Genomic DNA, 20,724 nt, shown 5'->3' with positions numbered 1-20,724 from the left:
TTCCATTCAAACATTTCTCCCGCTGGAGAGCCCATTGGCTGAGATATGGAGTGTGCATTCCGCCTCTTCCTCTTCCGTGAGATCCGGGAGAGGAGCCTCGTGAGATTTGGGTGGTCTATTTTTTTAAATAGCGTTGGACCTGGAAGAGAAAGCAAGGGGTGAGCGAGCGTATATTTAGTGCTGCTCTGGATTGTTGCTGCTTTGACTCCCTCCATTCTGCAGAGAGCCCGCACTCTTACATACAAGTTAATTGATTCAGCTCTCTCCATCTCATTGGGACCTTGAAAGAGCCTCGGCTGCATTGTCTCTGTCTCTCTCTCCATCTCATTGGGATCTTGAAAGAGCCTCGGCTGCATTGTCTCTGTGCCTTTCGGATTGCAGAGGAGTAATTGGAGGTTTGTGGTCCATCAGATCTTGGAAGTTAACAGGATCAGTTCTGGTTAGTAAAATCCACATAAAATCCAGTTTCTGCCTCCTGCAGAATTCTGGGGATTGTAGTTTAGGGAAGGGCCTTTGACAGCCTCACTAAACTACAAACCCAGGAAGTCTTCAAGAGGTAGAAACCGGATTTTAAGTGTGATGAGGTGGTTGGAAACCATTGTGCCAGCAGGACTGAAGACTGACAGGTTGCAGGTCCGAATCCGGAGAGCGCGCGGATGAGCTCCCTCTGTCAGCGCCAGCTTCCCATGCAGTGACATGAGAGAAGCCTCCCACAAAGATGGTAAAACATCAAAACATCCTGGCGTCCCCTGGTAAACGTCCTTGCAGATGGCCAATTCTCTCTCCCCAGAAGCGACATGCAGTTTCTCAAGTTACTCTTGACACACAGATTTTGTCTCTGTCTTCCAGAGGAAGGGACTGGCAAGAGATTTGAGTACCCCTTGTCTATGGTACATCTACACTTTAAGATTAATACTGTTCAACACCGCTTTGTCTGCCATGGCTCAGTGCTAAGGGAGTTGTAGCTTTGTAAGGTCTTGACTTAGGCAATCCCTCGTTGTCCGAGTAGGATTGTCTTCCAAGGTCAGTGTTCTGTCAGTGGGTCCGTAGGTGACTGTGGAGCCCTATTCTTGATCTGCATCGTCTCCCGCAATGACGCCATTGGTTTCCAGGTGGAAGGCGGTCCTGGTCAGGGTTGACATGACATGCTTTCCTCTTGGCACGTTTGTCTCTGCATTGGAGAGGGATTGGCAGGTGACTGCTGGAAGAGCACTTTGGTTTTCTCGATGTTCAATGACAGGCTGAGCTTCTCGTATGCTTCTGTGAAGGTGTTTAGAGTGGCTTGTAGGTCTTCTTCTGAATGCGCACAGATGACGTCATCAGCATACTGGAGTTCTATAACAGATGTTGTTGTAACCTTGGTTTTGGCTTTCAGTCTGCTGAGGTTAAATAGCTTGCCATCTGTCCAATAGATGATTTCCACTCCGGTGGGAAGCTTCCCATCAACAAGATGAGGTATCATATCAAGGTCTTGAACCTACTCTATCAAAGCGTACTGGTGTCTCACCAAACCACAAATCCTAGGGTTGCATAGCATTTCACCACGGCAGATAAATCGGTGTCAAACTGCATTAATTCAAAAATAATAACAACAACAACAACAACTTTTATTTGTTACCTGCCTCCTCAGGGCTAGACACAACACAGTCAAAACACATAAATATAAAATACATAGAATCAAATATGTATATTAAAATACAGTAATAGAATGTAGGGAGTCCCTGGTAGTACAGTGGGTTAAACCTCTAAGCTGCTGAAATTGGTGACCGAAAGGTCAGTGGTTCAAATCTGGAGAGTGGGGTGAGCACCCACTGTTAGCCCCAGCTTTTGCCAACCTAGCAGTTTGAAAACATGCAAATGTGAATAGATGAATAAGTACTGTACCTGTGGGAAGGTAATGGCACTCCATGCAGTCTTGCTGGCCACACAACTGTGGCGGTATCTATGGACAATGGCTTAGAAATGGAGATGAGCACCAAACCCCAGAGTTGGACACGACTGGACTTGATGTAGGGAAAAACCTTTACCTAATAGAATGTAGATTTAAAATTAGTGGTTTATACAGTGTAGATGCACCTTTGTGCAACCCTATGGAATCTTTGGGGTTGCCATATGTCAACAGGTGACTTGAAGGCACATATTCACACATATAATTGAAGGCTTGCAGTTTATTGGAGGTCTTCCTTATATAGACCCTTGTTTTCCCCGATTCTGCAGTTATTAACGTAGAAGGAATCCTGATTTAGTGTTTAGCTCAATGCCCTGGTTCTCTGGCATCCAACTGGATGAATTCAGGAAGCCCACACCATTGAATGTAACAGGCCTGGAAAATATTCTTTTTTTGCATTATAGCTCAAGAGATCTTCCACCAAAACAGACATTGATGGCCAGGGAATACTGGAGGGTTGTGGCCCAGTTTCTTGGCTCTGAGCCCCAATACCTTCTCAGAGTTACATTACAAAAGCTAACTTTCCTTGGTCCTAGAATAACCTACATTTGTTGTTACATAGCAGTTAGTATGCACGTACTGGGGTTTAGCTCCAAGCCCCTCCCCCAATACCAAAAGTCCCATTATATTCTATGGCGTAGTAAAGGTAAAGGTTTCCCCTGACATTAAGTCTCTGGGGGGTGATGCTCATCTCTATTTCTAACCCAAAGAGCTGGTGTTGTCCATAGATGCCTCCAAGGTCATGTGGCCAGCATGACTGCATGGAGCGCCGTTACCTTCCCACAGAAGCGGTACCTATTGATCTACTCACATTTGCATATTTTCAAACTGCTAGGTTGGCAGAAGCTGGGGCTAACAGCGGGAGCTCACCCTGTTCCCTGGATTCGAACTGCCAACTTTTCAGTCAGGAAGTTCAGCAGGTCAGTGGTTTAACCCAATGCGCTACCAGGGGGCCCTATTCAATGGTGTAGTAACATCCTAAATGAGCCTGAGGATCTGAAATGACAGGAGGCTGCAGCAGGTTATGCTTTTTTGACCCCTCCCCCAAAGTTTCCAAGTCAAGATGGGTGGAATCTATGGGTGAAGAACCCATGGATACAGAGAGCCAGCATTATGTTGTTGCCTAAGAACATAACCCTGTTGGTCTTCCTAAGTGGAGGAAAGGATTAGTAAGAGGTTGTTGTTTATTGAAAAGAGGTTGTTGTTTATTTGCATGATTGTGTTATCTTTTTAAAAAAGAAAATTACATCTGTTTTATTAATTTTACAGATATAAATGTGAAGTATTACCTAAGACATTTATAAAAGAGGTGCAGTTTTGTAGCTATTACAAGTATTGAAAACCCTTCTGTAAGCAATATGCATGTTTCTCCAGTTTTCACATACAGACTTGTGCATTGAATCTGAATGCTTTGACTGACATGAAGAAAAGCAGTGGCCGTACAAGCCGAAAGAGACAAAGAAAGAAATGTAGAACATTGTCCTCATATGGAGGTAATGTGATTTAAAATCAGCAACCAAATTGAGATCATGACATCATCATTATAAGAGTATGTGTGCGAGTGTCTATATATTTGCATGTGTGTATAAAATGAGAAATATGTACACCGATGTTCTCTATCGGGGTGGAAGAGCCCTTCCTCAGATGTCGGACTATTCTTATAACCCTTTATTACTGTTGGCAAGTCAGGCTGGGTTTTCGGGGAGGTAAAACATAATATCAGTTTGCAGCTGATTTTCTAATTTATTTTCTTAGATTAATTACCTTCATCTGTTTCAGTAGATGTGGTTTATGATGTAATACGTATTTGTAGTAATTACATTGTCATGATATACCTTTCTTTAAATCATCATCGATATAAAGCCTACCTTAAAATGACAGATTTTAATTTTTTTTGGTCTTTTTTTTAGTAAGTCTTAGTCACAAAGATGAATATATACTACTGAAGAAGTGGCTGAAAGAAAGAGGCTGTAATGTTAATAAATTAAAACCAGCACAATTTCCAGGTAATTTTAAAGATTGTTTTCTGACAGACTGTGTTTGATCTAGCAGAAAAATAGCTCCACATAGTCTATATCAGAGCTTCTAAAACTTTTTCCATTCATGATCCCTTTCACCTGATACATTTTTACATGATTCTAGGTAGGAGCCCCCAGCGGTGCAAAGGGTTAAACTCTTGTGCCAGCAGGACTGAAGACCGACAGGTCAGAGGTTCAAGTCTGGGGAGAGCATGGATGAGCTCCCTCTGTCAGCTCCAGCTCCCCATGTGGGGATATGAGAGAAGCCTCCCACAAGAATGGTAAATCATCAAAACACCCGAGCATCCCCTGGGCAATGTCCTTGCAGATGGCTAATTCTCTCACACCAGAAGCGACTTGCAGTTTCTTAAGTCGCTCCTGACACAAAAAAATGTTTCTAGGTATATAAAATAGATAAAAAATCATAGGATGACATGAGCCTAAGTCTTATCAAAGTGCAAGGAACATGGTGGACTCTTGTGCCAGTTAGTTGCATAGCGTAACAAACTTTATATCTTCTTCTCATTCTGGTCTGTTGCTTTATGTGGCTGGAGCAAACTTTGTTAGTATATCTGCCTTTTGCTGTATATTTAGATCTCAAGAAACTAACTCAGATCTGCTTGTGAATGAAAGTTTTGTTGACTCCGCAACCCATTACTTACAATAGCCCTCTGTTCGGCAGAGACCTTAGTAACAAAGAGAATAAGTAGAAAATGTTCTCAGTCTGTTGGAATATTAGAACCCTAGAGTCATCTAATAAAACCCATTAATCACGACTGAGGGTGGATACATTACATAGCATATGAGTCAACTGTGCTATTCACTATATTTCAGTACAGAATTTTGGAGGTAGGCATGAACACTACTTGCTTTAAAAGGCATTGGAGAATTAGGATCTCTGCTAGACATGATGGATATTTTCCCTGGGATTTTCTTGCCCCCCAGACTGAATGGAGTGAGATTGCTGGCAGGAATGTGTGTAAATAAGGATTGACATGTCTGGAAAATGCACTCCTGTCCCCTCATTCACTGCCAATGTTTGGCCTCTGATGGTCTTTGCCCGGATCCAAATTCCTCATCTATGCTGCATTTGCAGTCTAATGGACTAAGTGCAAAAGACTTGCATTTTAAAGGGTTAAAATTGTGTACGGAGTGTGTGCTTCAGAAAGGTGCTGTGTGACTACAAGAAGTATTGTATTGACTACTTATTGACTACTTATTGTATTTTCTTGACTACTGTTTCTATGAACCAGGGCAGAGATTCTGTAGAATCTTATTGTAGTTTTCTCTCTTTGTTTCCTAGAGACGGGAAGAGGCTTGATGACCACAAAGGGCCTCCAGGTTTGTATTCTTTAGGAAGGACAGGCATCAATCTTCTGGTATGGTCTGAGAATATGAAAAAAAATCTGTAAAAGAATCTGCATATTATTCATGCTTTTGCAGTGGCTTTAAAACTATAATAAATATAATAAACTTTATTTGTACCCCGCCACCATCTCCCCAATGGGGACTCGGAGCGGCTTTCATGAGGCCAAGCCCAAACAACAATTACAGTAAAGAACAACCGAACGCAAACCGAAAACGCAAACAATAAACAACAACATCATAATTACATAAAACATATGAATATACCACAATATAAAATTACAGTAAACACAAACACAGTGACAATGGGCGGGTTACATGTAATGGTTAAAAGAAGAACTAATTAAAACTGGTTAAAAACTCGGGTGAGATAAAAGAGAAACAAATTATTTATGGAGGAGGGCTCATTACAGTGGGAGTTGTGGAATCAAGCTTTCCTGCGGGGGGGGGGGGGGGGGGGGAAGCTTGATTCCCTTCTGTGTTTTCTGCAGAGGGCTCAACAGGATGAGAAGTGGCACATCTTTCATACAGTAGCCAGTTTAAAAAGCAAACACCCACTGATTTGCCTTTTCCCTTTCAGTCTTCAGTGATAAACAGGCTTTAAAATGGTACAAGATTCTTTGTCATTCCTACTGTAGGGACCTTACAAGTTATCCTTCTTGCCAAGGAGGAGGAGTGCTACAGGAAGGAAAACATTTCACTTAATTATCTTAAGTGCCTGGCACAGTATTTTAATAATAACCGTGTTAAAGGATTACAAAGGATTTCCTTTCACCTATGATATATTATGAGATATTGTACAGTGGAAACCAAAATACAATTGAAGAGAACTGTGGAGAATTACGTGGCATCTTCACATTTATTTACTTCATTTATATACCACTTTTCTTACCCGGGGGGGATGGACTCAAAGCAGTTTCCAACATATTCACGGCAAAATTCAATGCCTAACATACATACGAAAATCCTAACATGAAACAACAATAACATATGACTATCAATTAAATCATAAAAACATATTAACATTTAGACATTAAAATGTGAGGTTAAAAACATTAATATAAACATTAAAATCGCATAATCCAAAAATCATAGTCCAAGGCCATTCCAATATCAAATATCAATTACACACAATCCCCGTTCATTCCTTGTATTGCTTACTACCCAAAGGCTTGGTCCCACAGCCATGTTTTTACTTCTTTTCTGAAAGTCAAGAGGGAGGATGCTGATCTAATTGCATTGGGAAGAGAGTTCCATAGTTGAGGAGCCACCACCGAGAAGGCCCTGTCTCGTTCCCACCAAACACACCTGCAAAGGAGGTGGGACTGAGAGCAGGGCCTCCCTGGATGATCTTAACCTCTGAGATGGTTCATAGAGAAAGGTATGTTTATTATTTATTTATTAACTTTATTTTTATCCTGCTACCATCTCCCCAAGGGACTCGGTGTGGCTTACATGAGGCTGAGCCCAAACACAACAATAAAAGCAATAAAACAACAATACAAGCAATTAAAAAACATAGACAATAAGTTAAACAACATTATGAATAAAACAACACACAATTAAAAACAGAGGGGAGGCCAAATGTAAAGTTAAAATTGGAAATATGCTGGGACATGAATGAAAGGTGATACTGGTATTTGTGAAAGGGCATACGAGCAGACTTACCAGACAGGTAAGCTGGGCTGGAACCATTTAGTGCTTTATAGGCTAAATCCAACACTGAATTGTGCTCGATAGCAGACAGGCAGCCAGTGGAGCTGGCATAACAAGTGGCGTTGTGTGCTCGATAGCAGACAGGCAGCAAGTGGAGCTGGCATAACAAGTGGCGTTGTGTGCTTCACATCCCATAGAGCAACTACAACTCTTTTCTATATGGGCACATAGTTGGTGGTGGGAACACCAGCCTTTGAGCCCTAAAGAGCCTAATATTCTTCAAAGGCCATTGTGAAGCTATGAGGGCTAGCAAACAAATCATTCACCCAACTCCTGGAGATAAACATGCTGGCATCGGAGGGTGGGACTCACCTGTTCAGATAAAGGGATTTACTAATGTCTGTGAACAATGTGTTCCAGGCCATATTGACTGACACCATATTTTCTTTTAACATTTCCTAGGTAGGAGAGCTGATTATTTCTTTGCCTGAAAAATGTTTGCTCACCACCGATACTGTCCTTAACAGCTACCTCCGGGAATACATTGTAAAGTAAGTTGATAATGATTTAAAATCTTGCATTTTGTCCATTGACATTCACTAAATCTTTTGATTCCATTTAGAACTGTGAAAATAGTCTGCTGTTACAATGTGTATGTCTCCTAACCTGATTTATTTGGTGCTTTCAATACATTCAGGCAGGCAAAGAGGTCTATATAAGGTCTGTAATTACCTTTATATGCCAACAGTTATTGAATACCTTTGAAGGCACAAATAAAACAGAAAGGAGCAATGAAGTGGAAATGTCTTCACTGGAAAATCAAATATTTAAACTGCAGTCTGAACTATACTTGGGATTTAGTTCTAACTAGAGTGAACCAATTGAATGAATGGGAGTTCATGAACTTAGGAAGCTGCAATAATTCAGGGAAAATGCTGTACCTTGGACAAATATTTGGGTTCAGCCCCAGATTCTGTGTGGAGGAGTTTTGTGGAGATATATTTTGTAGTTCTCGTTCTTTCTTTTGCCATTTTAACAGGTGGATGCCCCCCATTTCTCCGTTGATAGCACTGTGTACTTTTATAATAGTAGAGAAATGTGCCCAAGGAAAGTCACTGTGGAAACCATATCTGGACCTCCTGCCTGAGATGTACAGCTGTCCGGTTTGTTTGGAGCAAAAAGTAGTGGACCTTTTTCCTGAACCCTTGAGAAGAAAGGCCAATGAGCAAAGAAAGCTGGTCCAGGAACTGTTTATTTCTTCCCAGCAGTTCTTCTTTTCCTTGCAGCCTTTATTTCATGAAGATGTTACGTCCGTTTTTAACTCTCAGGCATTCAAATGGGCTTGGTGCACCATTAATACCAGAACAGTATATATGAAGCACTCACAGAGAGACTGTTTTTCTAGAGACACAGATACATATGCCTTAGCCCCATACTTGGACCTACTAAATCATAATCCTACTGTCCAGGTAAGAAAATTGAAGGAGTGTATGGATGTAAAATGGGATGGATTAAGTGGGAACTATATCAAAACATTGCAGTGTGAAGTGCACTTCATTCTATTTCACCTCCATCATGTTTTTTTGCTCCCACCCTGTAACAGCCAGAAATTTTCAGACTACTGAACTCTAAAAGTAGCAACAGGGAAAGAGCTACAATCTGTCAGCATTATAAATAATAATAACAATAACAACTTTATTTATATCCTGCCCCATTTATATCCTAGAGGACTCAGGGTGGCTTACAAGACAGCAACAATGCAAACAAGAACAACATAAAATATATAACAATAACATACAAATGTGCAACATTTTGTGCGCTCTGGTATATTTATTTATTTGTTTTGTGTCAAAAGCATTGCATAAATAAATTAGTATAAAACTGATGAAATAGAGAAAACACAAGCAGCTAAATAATTTCAGACCAAAAGTGGGCAACAGTGACTGCATTGTCTGTAGCTTTAAAGAGTTCTTCCTCTGTGCATGAAGCAGGGTGTTGTGGGCAAGCATACAGATGTGGAGTTGTTTGTTCTGCTCCACAGTTGCACAAGGTGGAGGATTCTTCAAGGTACTGCCATTTAGCCAAGTTTTCTTGATCTGCCCACTCTACTTCTGAGTCTATTCAGGGTCTTCCAGGTTGCCCATTCTTGGTTTGCCCCTGGAGGCAGACTCTAGTGGGGAGCCATCCAGTTGGGATTTTCTGGTTTAGCTGCTCAGAGGCATACTCTTGCTGTTGCTGGGAGAACATTACTTATTTATTATTTATTTGTCATATTTCTATCCTTCTTAACCCCGAAGGGGACTCAGAGAAGTAAGTGCACATGGAGGCACATAAGGAGGACTGGTGGTTCTCATGAAACGCTTTCTTGATTTGAGTCTACTGGGAGGAGCCTGGTAGCCATGCAGTGGATGGCTTTCACAGTGTTCAGTCTTATTTCTCTCACAGTTGGCAGCAACTTCCCCTTGCATATTGGGGGGTGGGGGGAATGCCAGCTAGCTTATAGAGTCTATTAACAGATGTAGGTTTGAAACATCCTGTGATTATTAGACTGTTTGGTTTATTCCTCCTCTTCAGTAGAATGTTTTATTTGCAGAAATAAAAACTTTGTGGTTTATAGCCTAATGTTTCCTCCCTCTTGGTTTGGCATGGTACTATTTTAGCTATATGAGATTCCACTGTCAGACCTGGAGATCAAATTTCTGGTTTTGGGACTCTTCATAGGCTTGAACATTACTCAAAAATGGGGGTGAACCCCCCAAATTGAGACAGGATATGAGGAACCCAGAAGTTTACTTTTTGTTTTTAAAAATGTGTGTGTGTGTGTGTTTTAAAGTTGAACCATGTAGGGATCCCTGATCTCCTTTTTAACATGTAATTTGCTGTTCCTAGAAACGTCTGGGAGAGGCTCTTCTGCCTCCTTGCTTTTGCCAGAAAATGAGGTGGTCCTGGTGGGTCTTTGGAGCTGCAAAAGTGGCTTGTGGGAGCTGCAATTTGGGGGAACTGAGGCAGCACTCACAAGTACTGTATTCATTTATTTATTAAATTAAGTCTTCCCTGCGCTATGTCACAAGAGAACAGCAATGCAAACAGATTAAAAATTAAAATTAAAATGTATTAAATATAGGAACAAGGTGAAACAATATTAAAAATGCAAATCACTTCAAAGTAAGTCAGTTTGGTCCAAAGGCTTTAATAAACAACTGTGTTTTTACTTGGTTCCTAAATGAAACTAGTGTTGGTGTAATTTAGGTGTCTAAGGGGTAAGCATTCTATACCTGATGTGTCATGGCTGAGAGCTCCCTTTGCATGTCATCACACAATTATTGACTTCACTGATTGGACACAAAAGATTCCTTGCCCCGGCATATTCTTCTTTTGTCGGCACAGGTTATATGCCTTCATTCCACCAGGCAGTAGAAGCATGGAATTTGATTGGCACATTGCGTCCTCAGTAATTGAAAAAATAGTAGTTCTCAAACAGTTTATGTATGTTTAAACATTTCTGCTCATAAACATGTAGTTTTCTCAACTTCCTCCAAGGTGAAAGCTGGCTTTAATGAAAAGACAAAGTGCTATGAAATAACAACACTTACACACTGTCAACATTACAACGAGGTTTTTATTTGTTATGGCCCCCATGATAATCAACGTCTGCTTCTGGAATATGGGTTTGTTTCCAGGGATAACCCACACAGCAGTGTTTACGTTGGAACAGGTAAGGTTGTGGTTTGATCCTCACCTTGATTGGCAATAAAGAATGATTGAAAGCTTAATAATGTAGTCGCTGAAGCTTGCTGGAGCTTTGAATTGCATCACATTTTAAGCCAAGGCAATTGTGCAACCTCCCGATATTGGTGGACTGCAACTCTTGTTATCTTTCACCACTGGCTATGCTGACTGCATCTGTTGAGAGGTGGAGTCAAACATCTAAGGGCCATCCACTTCACTGTAAGGGATCCAATACCTTTTCAGCTTGCTCTGCACTATGCCATAGCTTGATTTCAGTTCAATTTGCATTATGTCTTGGATGAATAATAGTCTTGAAAAGTGAGTTGCGTAATTAGTCGCAAAACAAAATATTGCAAGAAACAATTTGCTTAGTCCTTTTAGTGGTTGCTGCCTTTGTCTTCTTGTTCACTTCTATATTTGAGTTGTAATAGTGTTGGGGGGGGGGCGCTATAATAAAACCTCCTAATTCAACCTGAGAAACCCGCATAAAGATCCTATGGACCAAAAAAAATACTTTTCGTTATGTGCTGGAGAAGGGAATATTTGCATATGAGGACATGCCTGGACAGATTCTGAACATGCATTTCCTAATTAAAGTACTTGACTTACCTCATTAGGGCCAATTCCACCTCTCTCTCTTGTTTCATGCTGATTTCCCCCCCTCTTTTTCCTCTTGGTTCTCACTTGGCCTAGACCAGCTTTGCCAGTATGAGAAACCCTTTAGTTCCCTCAATAAACATATTATTTTCCTTCTTTTCTCTCTGACTTTATTTTTTGATAGTCTTTCCTGCCACCTTGTGTTCATTCTTCCATCTCCTAACACTTTTGATTCTTGCTAGGCACTAGGAGTTTCCCTCTCATGGTCATCATATTTGAGTTTGCTAAATTCAAGAAAAATATTTCCAGTATTATGCAGATGATGAGCTCATAATATAAACTGTGTGTAGCATTGTGAAAGGGCTGACCAGGTTCCTGCTCAAAAACACTTATTTTAGAGTTCCTTTAGAGGTGGGGAATGGAAGGTTTGGATTTCTTATATTCTTTGGATATAAAGCAGGCGTGTAAATCTGCAGTCCCAAGTGTTTTGGCGTGAATTTAGGAAAATGAGATGTAGTGAAAGTAGTCAAATGATGTACAACTCCTACACAAATAATGTTAATAAGACTCAAGGGAAAACCATCAATATACCAATATAACAGTAATCCAAGTTCATGTTCCACTACTGAAACAGAAGAAGAAATTGAAAGAGTTGATGCTGCAGTCCAGGGAAAAATTGATCTCATACCAAAATAGGATGTGTTATTAATATGGGTAATTGGAATTCTGAACTAGGAAGCAGAGCACTATTAAAGATTGTAGAAAAATTTGGACCAGGATCACAAAATGTAGCAGAAGAACAACTGATTGAATGTTACCTGATGGTTAATATATAAATCAAATAGACCAAGTATTTGGAAGCAGGAGATGGAGAAGCTCCATTCATTGCATCAACAAGACCAGGAGCTGATTGTGGGATCACAAAGTGCTAATAACAAAAATTAGAGTAAAACTAAAGAGGAACACTAAGGCTTGATCTACACTGTCATATAATCCATATTATCAAAGGAGACAATACTGGATTATTTGAGTCTATACTGCCATATAATCAAGTTCAAAGCAGATAATTTTGATTTTATATAGCAGTGGAGATGGGATCTAAGACAACCATATGCCAAAATATAATCTAAAGAACATCCCCATAGAATTCAAAATACAGTCAGCTCTCCACATTTATGGATTTGACTTTTTTGGATTTGATTATAATGTTTTCTATAGGAATCTCAAGTCATCCAGTATAACTCTGTGGTCAGATTCTGGTGGAAGCTGACCATGGAGTCAGGATGGAGGACTTAGGGAGGTGTGCTCTTTGGTTAAACCCCCCCCCCCCCCCGTTTTTTATTTGTGGTTTTTCACTTTTGTGGGGGTCCTGTGCCCATAACCCCAGCAAATGTGGTCTGACAGTAATTTTAAAATAATGTGTAGTATTAAGGCTAATTGACGGAGCCAGAAAACTCTGGACTGAAGCCAGAGATATTGACAGGGAGGAATGCAAAAAGATACTACCTCCAGCTGAAAAGAAAAGCCTGAATGGATGAGAGATTACATTGTTTGAGCAATTAAGGACAAATGAGCAAAAGTAGAAAAGTGACAAAAATAGGAGTACAAATATGTGACTTGTATGTAGGGACAAAAAGAACCACAGTGTTCAATACAGAGAAATGGAAGACAACAACAAAAAGACAGAACTGAAAAATCAAAGGAAATTTTTCATCAGGAGGAGAGATGCCCTGATGAGCAGGAAAAACAAACAAACATATGACCAAGTAGAATTTAAAAGACAATAGAAACAATGCACTGAAATGTAAAAGAGGTGAAGGGATGATAGGTTCAATCGAGGAAGAACCTACAATTTTAGAAAGTGAAGTAGAAGCTGCATTCAGAGAACTTGGGAGAAATAAATCATGAACAGATGGCATGCCAATAATTTTTTGGCAGTGTAGGAAAAAATAACATTTGCATTACAGATGGATAGACTCCATCAATGCCCTGAGTCTGAAAGACCTGAGCTGAGCTGTTGTTGACAGGGTGACTTGAAGGTCTCTCATGTAAATTCAAAAAGTTGACTTGAGGGCCGTCAACAACATGAAAGCTCTTTGCTACTCCTCTGAGATAGAAAAGCCAGATATGATGTGGAAAACAGCTTTGCCTGCACTTGCCCTGCGCCTTGAGATAGTACAGATGCCCTAAAGCTAGCCAGGATGATCTGTTATGTTTGAATTATATGAATTCCCACCCAGAAGTGAAAACGAGTGCTTTCATCTTGTTACATTCTAGATTCTGAGAGGAAATATGTATCATAATTTTAAAAATAATTAATATGCCAGACATTTGTTTTTACTATACTTATTTAATTTTTGAAATATTTTGTTTTCTTTAGATACATTGCTTAAAAATGTACTTCCAGAAGACAAACAAAGGCCTAAGAAACTTTCCATCTTACAAGAACACAAACTTTTGGAGTAAGTTCTGCATAAGTGTAAACAGGTCCAAAGTTTAGGCCCAGAATTTCCTCCTTTCTGGGGGTTTGCCATATAATGCTGGAGCATTATACTGTATAAGAAAAAAGGCCAAACAAGATCATACTCGATTTCATTTTAATATTTCTAGTTTTTTGTATGGCTCTTGTTCCTGGAGGTGAATAGTTTGTTAATTTCGTGTAATACAGTTCATTTTCTGAAATACAGTATTTCCAGGGCTGTCCAATTCACATGATTGGGTGCATCTTCATTTTCATACAATCTTTGTAACTTTGTCACATGCATCTGGTGAATATTTTGTATGTTATATGGATTAAGATAAGCACATTATGATCCATTGTCTACGTGCAGCTAGGCAACATTCATGTCTGTTCCGCCTCTGACCAAGTAGAATGCATTCTAATGATCACACAAGTCTTTAATGGAAATTGGGGCTTGCTCTTAAAATTCAGCATCAAACAGCCATATAAAGCTTGTTCCTCTGCATTCTCTCCATCCCTCTTACAAAGTCCTGAAGCCAGATCTTATTTTTTTTCTTTTTTTATCACAACTGGACTTAATGGCTGCAATTCTTGTGTATCAGGTCCTATTTTTCTTTGCCCTTTGACCTTTTCCTTGCTTTCACTTGCTGCATCTGCTCATAGTGACTGGCTGTTGTTACTTCTCTCATCACCAATCACCTTGGTATGACACATTCTGTATTAAGTGGATGTGGAAGGAAAATCTTAAACCTTTAAATGTATTAAGTTTTTCAAAACTTAATAAAACCCATTGTATGAATCAGAAATTTTTTATACATTTTTATAATGTAGGCGCATACCTACATTATAAGTTTTGTTTTACATAGTTTTGAAGATCAAATTAGGTAGGTGATGTCCCCCATTCTCCATTCTCCATACACTGAGTAAACCGATTTCTGGCATTTGTCATGATTCTTGCCAGCATAGCAGGCGTTATGTTGGCAATTTCTTCCTGGATGTTGGTCTTCAAATCTTGTAGGGTCCTTGGGTGGTTCACATAAACACGGGATTTCAAAAAAACCCATAGAAAAAAATCACAAGGGGCCAAATCTGGAGAGCGGGCCGGCCACTCCAAATCCGCTTGAAAAGTAGGCCTCAACGGCAAAAGCACGCTCCTCACTGTTCCAATGCATGATGGTGACTGAACTGTGTCAGGACAAAACTTTATACTCCCACCTCTCAAACGAGACCACTAGCGCTCCGCTACGTCTTCAACCGACTGAATGGCGCACATTTTAAAAAAGGAAGTTATGCTTCCTCACCCTGTAGAAGTGGGGAAATCATTCAATTTATAAAGATGAGAAAAGAAAGAAAAATAATGTTTTTCCCATTTCTGGCAGACACTGTTAGACAATGTCAATCCTAAAAATTAAACTCTGCAAATCCTGGCATTAGATGTTTCTATGGAGTTTTAGATTTATGAACCAAAAGAGGTAGATAACCAGTATTTTATTTATGGGTACCCACTATATAGCTAAATGTAAAGGTTTCCCCTTGATATTAAGTCTAGTTGTGTCTGACTCTTTAGGGTGGTGCTCATTTCCATTTCTAAGTCAAAGAGCCAGCATTGTCCATGGACAGCTCCAAAGTCATCTGGCCAGCATGACTGCATGGAGTGCTGTTACCTTCCTGCCGGAGTTGTACCTATTGATCTACTCACATTGGCATATTTTTGAACTGCTAGGTTGGCAGAAGCTGGGGCTAACAGTGGGAGCTCTTCAGATTTGAACTGCTGACCTTTTGGTCAGTAAGTTCAGCAGCTCAGCAGTTCAACCCAAGGTGCCACCAGGGGCTACCCACTATATATGTGGGATTTAATTTTTTTCCTAATTATTTTCCTTTTTTCTGTCTCTAGTGATCTCACATTTGGCTGGGATGGTCCCTCTTGGAAGCTTCTTACTGCTCTCAAACTATTAAGTCTTGAAGCAGACCAATTGTAAGTTGCAGATGTTCACTGAAAATGATTACTAACGCAGACGTTTTGAATGTTGTTGAGCTTTGGATGTTTGATTTAGAAGCATGATACATAGCTAATGTGTTTTCAAACCTTTTGTTTGTAGTACTTCCTGGAAGAAAGTGATCCTTGGTGGGGTAGTATCAGAGGTAAATGAAAAGAAGAGTTTGGATCTTGCAGCAGAAATATGTATGTCTTTGATCAAGGAAGCTCAGCATGCCCTTCAGAAGGTAGTTATTTGAATTCTCAGACTGTTGCTATAAATGTTTTGAGATTGGATACTATGAAATCCTATTGTAACACAAAATCTAAACAATTTGTGTGTAAGACATTAAGAATGACAAACTTTACGATTCATCGAAGGATCGAAGAATTTGCAAATTTGCATCCATCATTTCATCTTAACTAGTTCTTAAAAGTATTCCAAAAGAAAAAAAAAGCTAAAAAGTAAGGTGTTTGACTTTCATGGGTCTTTAAGAAGACAGAGCGGTGGATTTAATTTGCCTCAGTTGTCAACGGTATCTGCTTATTTGTATAATGTTAATCACCGGGAATGTTATGCTTTATCTTTTTGCTTCTTCCTTTTCAGGTTTCTCTCTTAAAACATGATTATGAATATTTGAGCACTCAGCTAAATTTGGTAGAGGCATTGCGTACGGAAGAGCTAAGAATCTTACAGCGATCACTTGAGATGCTTCAATGCTTACCGACCACAACAGTTTGATCTTCAAAGAAAACAGCACCTCAGTAATTCCGATTGGATCTTCAGAAGCCACATATCTATTTATTATTTCTTTACTATAAAAATGTACTTCCTGTCTTTCTTTGCAAAGCAGGCACTGGGAGATTTGCTGCAACTTATGCCAGATAGGATTTTCAGTTAAACACTTTAAAATCAAGTGTGGGAGGTCTGTAAGCAAGATAGATGGATTCATAAATGCTAACATTGAATGAAAAGTAAGGGAAGTTCACAGGGAGAATGATGAATCCAGGTATACAAAGGCCATTCCAGGGTGCAAGTATCATGAAGTAGATGTCTTTTTTGTCTCCATTCTCTCAATATTCAGTTACAATGAAATTACAAGGGGGCTCTGAAGAAGATAAGTAAAATTCCTGACTTTGGAAGTTCTGAATTTCTGATTTAGAATCCTGATCATTTTATCTTGTGATGCTCTGAAGAGCTATGAGACTTAAGGACCAATTTTCTCTTCTGCACTGACAAAATGTTTCATGTCATTCATTTATTTTATTTATTTTACAGTATTTATATTCCGCCCTTTTCACCCCGCAGGGGACTCAGGGCGGATTATAATGTACACATATATGGCAAATATTCAATGCCAAAGAGACACAACAGATATAGAGAAACAGTCAGAGGCTATTTAACTTTTTCTGGCTGCCAGGGGAGCTGTCGCTTTCATCGTCCATATGCGACACTGATGAAATACTTCCGCATTCCCTGCATGCTTTTTTGCTGGAGTGTTTTGCTTGTTAAATTAGCCTCCCCACACATAGGTGGTACCTAATTTTCTTACTTGACAGATGCAACTGTCTTTCGGGTTGCAAAGGTCGACAACAAGCTACACAATTGGTCGGAAGCTCACTCCGACCCGGGCTGGCTTCGAACTTATGACCTTGTGGTCAGAAGTGATCTTAATGCAGCTGACACTCAGACAGCTGCGCCACATCTCCCCTTCTGGTACAAGAGCATGGCATGACTAATTCATTTTACAATGGTTGGCTAATAAATGTTGTGTTTCATCCCTGACTGCACAAGTCTCCAGACCTCAATGAGTAGTTAGCCTAGATAGATTAGAATGAGGGATTTCCTCTCCATATTTCTCAGGCATGCTTTTCTCAAGAAGGGGCTTAGATTTGTTTTACTCATCTTGCATGCCACTATCTCCTCCCCCTTTGAATGCGTAGCAATGTGATCCCCTGAGGAAACGTAGCTTCTTCTTTAAAGGTATTTTTATTGTCCTGGTGAGGCTATGTGGTCAATTCTCCATTTTGGCCTCACGCTTCTTACCTTTTGTTCTGCTAGAGTGAGGAGGCATCTTGCCATTGTCCAGGCAAGATGCAGTAGATATAACTATTTTGTTATTTTTCCCTTTTCCTTTCCTTAGAAGATAGCTTAGTGAAGCTAGTTAGCTCCAAGAACCTTTCCCATCAAGAACGGATTTCTTTTGTCTTTCATAAACATATTCTTTTGGATCCTATGAAGTTGTGGATCCTCAATCCTGTTCCATCCCGTTGAAGGGAAACCAATCCTTGCTCTTTATATGTAAGTTTCTGCTGGTTATGAACTGTGCTTCTGGCACTCTGCTATATTTTTGTGGAATCACCCCAAGTGAGGGTTATTTTGAGCCTAACAGCTCCTGATTCCCAACAATAATGACTAGGACAGTTCAATGACTCAGGAAATTATTAAGTAATTCAACTAAACTATAAAAGGTATTTCAAGGTACTTCTTTGCTTCTCCAAGGGGCCAAAAAGCTGGATTTCTCTTCTGTCTGTCTTTGTCCTGTCCGAAACGGCATTGGATGTTTACTGTATATGTGCAATGTGATCCGCCCCGGGTCCCCTTGGGGAGATAGATCTGAATATATATAAATAAATTATTATTACTATTATTATTATTATTATTATTATTATTATTATTATATGACATCCAGGCTCTGTGTTCTTTTGAGGTCCTAAAACATTTCAGAACTTGAAGTCTCAGACACCTGGAGGACTAAAGGTTGGGAGCCACTTCTCTAGAGAGACTGAATCTGAATGAATGTTAATGCTTAACGATTGTCCCAAGCAAATGATTTCCCAATGTATTACAGTAGATTGAGAATAAAGACAACAAAGGCAAGATAAAACAGATCACTACAATTACAAAGCATTGCCAAGGACAGGTTCTGACAGTAGTAGTCTCTTGAAACCACACCTGAAAGCATGTGTGATGTTGTAAAGGTCTTGCAGAATACACAGTGTTCCCAGAACAATGACCATTGTTTTTTTAAAAAAATATGTAACTCTACCTCATGTTAACGGTATCAATCTCTAAATAATTATGCTGAAATGAATAAATAATGATTGATTTATCTAAATAAGACTGCTTGTCCATGCCTACTCTTTCAGAATGGATGATCCCACCCATGGCAGATTTTATTTGTAAAGCTTGCGGTAAAAGTTATTTCCACTTAGTATAGCAGTGCCTCATTCTCTTTTACTTTTTGAGCAGACTTTGAAATTCGTATTTAAAAAAAACCAATCCCTTTTCAGTTTTCTTCTGTCCTTTTGGATCATCTTTGATCTACCTTTTGTGACAAAACCTATAAAATATACTCCACATGCATTGGAAAATTCAGTAAAGAAAAATAATTGAAACCACAATTTCTATTCTGCCTTGGTCAGACCACATCTGGAATACTGTGCCCAATTCTGAGCACCACAGTTTAAGGAAGATGTTGGCAAGCTAGAAGGTGTCCAGAAAAGGGTGACTAAAATGATCAAGGGTTCTGGAGAACAAGCCTTGTGAAGAGTGGCTTAAAGAGCTGGGCATATTTAGCCTGCAGAAGAGAAGACTGAGAAGAGGGGGAGTCATATGGAGGAGGGAGCAAGCTTGTTTTCTGCTGCCCTGGAGTTTAGGACGTGGAACAATGGCTTCAAACTACAGAAAAGGAGATTCCTTGAACATTAGAAAGAACTTTCTAATTGAGAGCTGTTCAGTAGTGGAACTCTCTGCCCCAGAGTGTGGTAGGGGAACCTTCTTTGGAGGCTTTTAAGCAGAGGCTGGATGGCCTTTGATGGTCTGGGGGTGCTTTGAATGCGATTTTCCTGCTTCTTGGCAGAGGGTTGCGCTGGACGGCCCATGAGATTTCTTCCAACTCTAGGATTCTATGATCCTTTGTTCTGTGCTGAGATGGCTTTATTTTAGGTTGTGCATAAATTGACCTGGCCAACCATATTGCATAGCATATCAGCTCTAAAAGAGAAAGTTAGCCTGAAAACTCAACTCATGGCCATTTTTCTTCAATTTTCCTCCAGGAAGTAATTTCTGAGACAAACCTATCGGTTTCTTGGCAAAATTTGTTCAGACATTGCTTGCCTTTGTCTTCCTCGGACTAAGACAATGAACCCCTAAAGCAATGGGCTGTTTAACTCAAAAGATTGTAGAGTGGGCCATGTGTCTGAAATGGACCCATGTCTACCTCCCTCGTGTTCCCATCATGGTTTCATAGAATCACAGAACCATAGATTGGAAGAGACCCCAAGGGCCATCCAGTGCAACCTCCCGCCATGCAGGAACACCCAGTCAAACCACTCCCAACAGATGGCCATTCAGCCTCTGCTTACAAACCTCCAGAGGAGGAGACTCCATAGAAGCGCACCCTCTGTCATACAGCTCTTACCATCAGGATGTTCTTCCTAATATTGAAGTGGAATCTTTTCCTGCAATTTGAATTCACTGTTCCATGTCAGCCTCCTGATCAGCAAAAAATGAGCTTGCCCCCCTCCTCAGTGTGATATCCTTTCAGATATTTAAACATGGCTATCATGTCCCCTCAGTTCACATACATACATGCAATCCATATCCTTTCCTCCCTCCAAAACCAAATAGGTGGTAATGAAGGGGCTCCAATGTAGGGGCACAGGCTCACCAGCACTCCAATTGCACAAGCTTAGTAGTCCCCTCAAAGGTCCAGGCAGCAGTACAAGGAGGAGGCCATATGTTGGATTCATACTACACAGGCTTTTATCGCGGGCCTAGCAATAATGATATAATGCAAACTGAAATGGGGTTACAAGGGACACTTTCACAGGAAATTCAAAACATATTCTTATTGGTGTACAGCAATCAATCATTTCATTGGTCTAAGCTGACTATACAGATGTTCATTGGCTCTTTATGACTTTGACAGGGATGAAGGCACATGTGGGACCTTAATGGCACAACTACAGT

The 20,724-nt window shown here is 40.1% G+C and overlaps 1 protein-coding gene across 5 annotated transcripts; it reads left to right on the top strand.

The window, feature by feature from the left end:
• Window positions 1–47: 47 nt before the first annotated feature.
• SETD4 (SET domain containing 4) lies at window positions 48–18,871 on the top strand. Of its 5 annotated transcripts, none has more exons than XM_060770362.2 (11): window positions 49–158; window positions 3,323–3,441; window positions 3,859–3,954; window positions 5,270–5,307; window positions 7,450–7,538; window positions 8,027–8,456; window positions 10,528–10,702; window positions 13,694–13,775; window positions 15,669–15,749; window positions 15,874–15,997; window positions 16,357–18,871. In XM_060770362.2, the coding sequence occupies exons 2-11, from the start codon at window positions 3,369–3,371 to the stop codon at window positions 16,489–16,491; spliced, it is 1,323 nt and encodes a 440-aa protein (XP_060626345.2). In that variant the 5' UTR covers window positions 49–158; window positions 3,323–3,368; the 3' UTR covers window positions 16,492–18,871. The 5 variants fall into 5 exon arrangements, with proteins under 5 accessions (XP_060626346.2, XP_060626345.2, XP_060626347.2 ...); XM_060770364.2 differs by having other exon boundaries at window positions 85–395; XM_060770365.2 differs by having other exon boundaries at window positions 85–439.
• Window positions 18,872–20,724: the final 1,853 nt, after the last annotated feature.

The sequence above is a fragment of the Anolis sagrei genome, chromosome 3 (assembly GCF_037176765.1).
Source record: "Anolis sagrei isolate rAnoSag1 chromosome 3, rAnoSag1.mat, whole genome shotgun sequence".
Lineage (NCBI taxonomy): Eukaryota > Metazoa > Chordata > Lepidosauria > Squamata > Dactyloidae > Anolis > Anolis sagrei.
The sequence above is the reverse complement of the archived record's forward strand: the minus strand, read 5'-3'. Positions and strand labels throughout refer to the sequence as shown.

What these genes read in the sequence shown, in the direction of transcription:
- SETD4 (XM_060770362.2), top strand. Translation starts at nt 3,369, where the DNA reads ATGAAGAAAAGCAGTGGCCGTACAAGCCGAAAGAGACAAAGAAAGAAA. An exon ending in AACATTGTCCTCATATGGAG is followed by an intron (nt 3,442 to 3,858) that starts GTAATGTGATTT and finishes TCTTTTTTTTAG; the next exon opens with TAAGTCTTAGTCACAAAGAT. An exon ending in CTCAGCATGCCCTTCAGAAG is followed by an intron (nt 15,998 to 16,356) that starts GTAGTTATTTGA and finishes CTTCCTTTTCAG; the next exon opens with GTTTCTCTCTTAAAACATGA.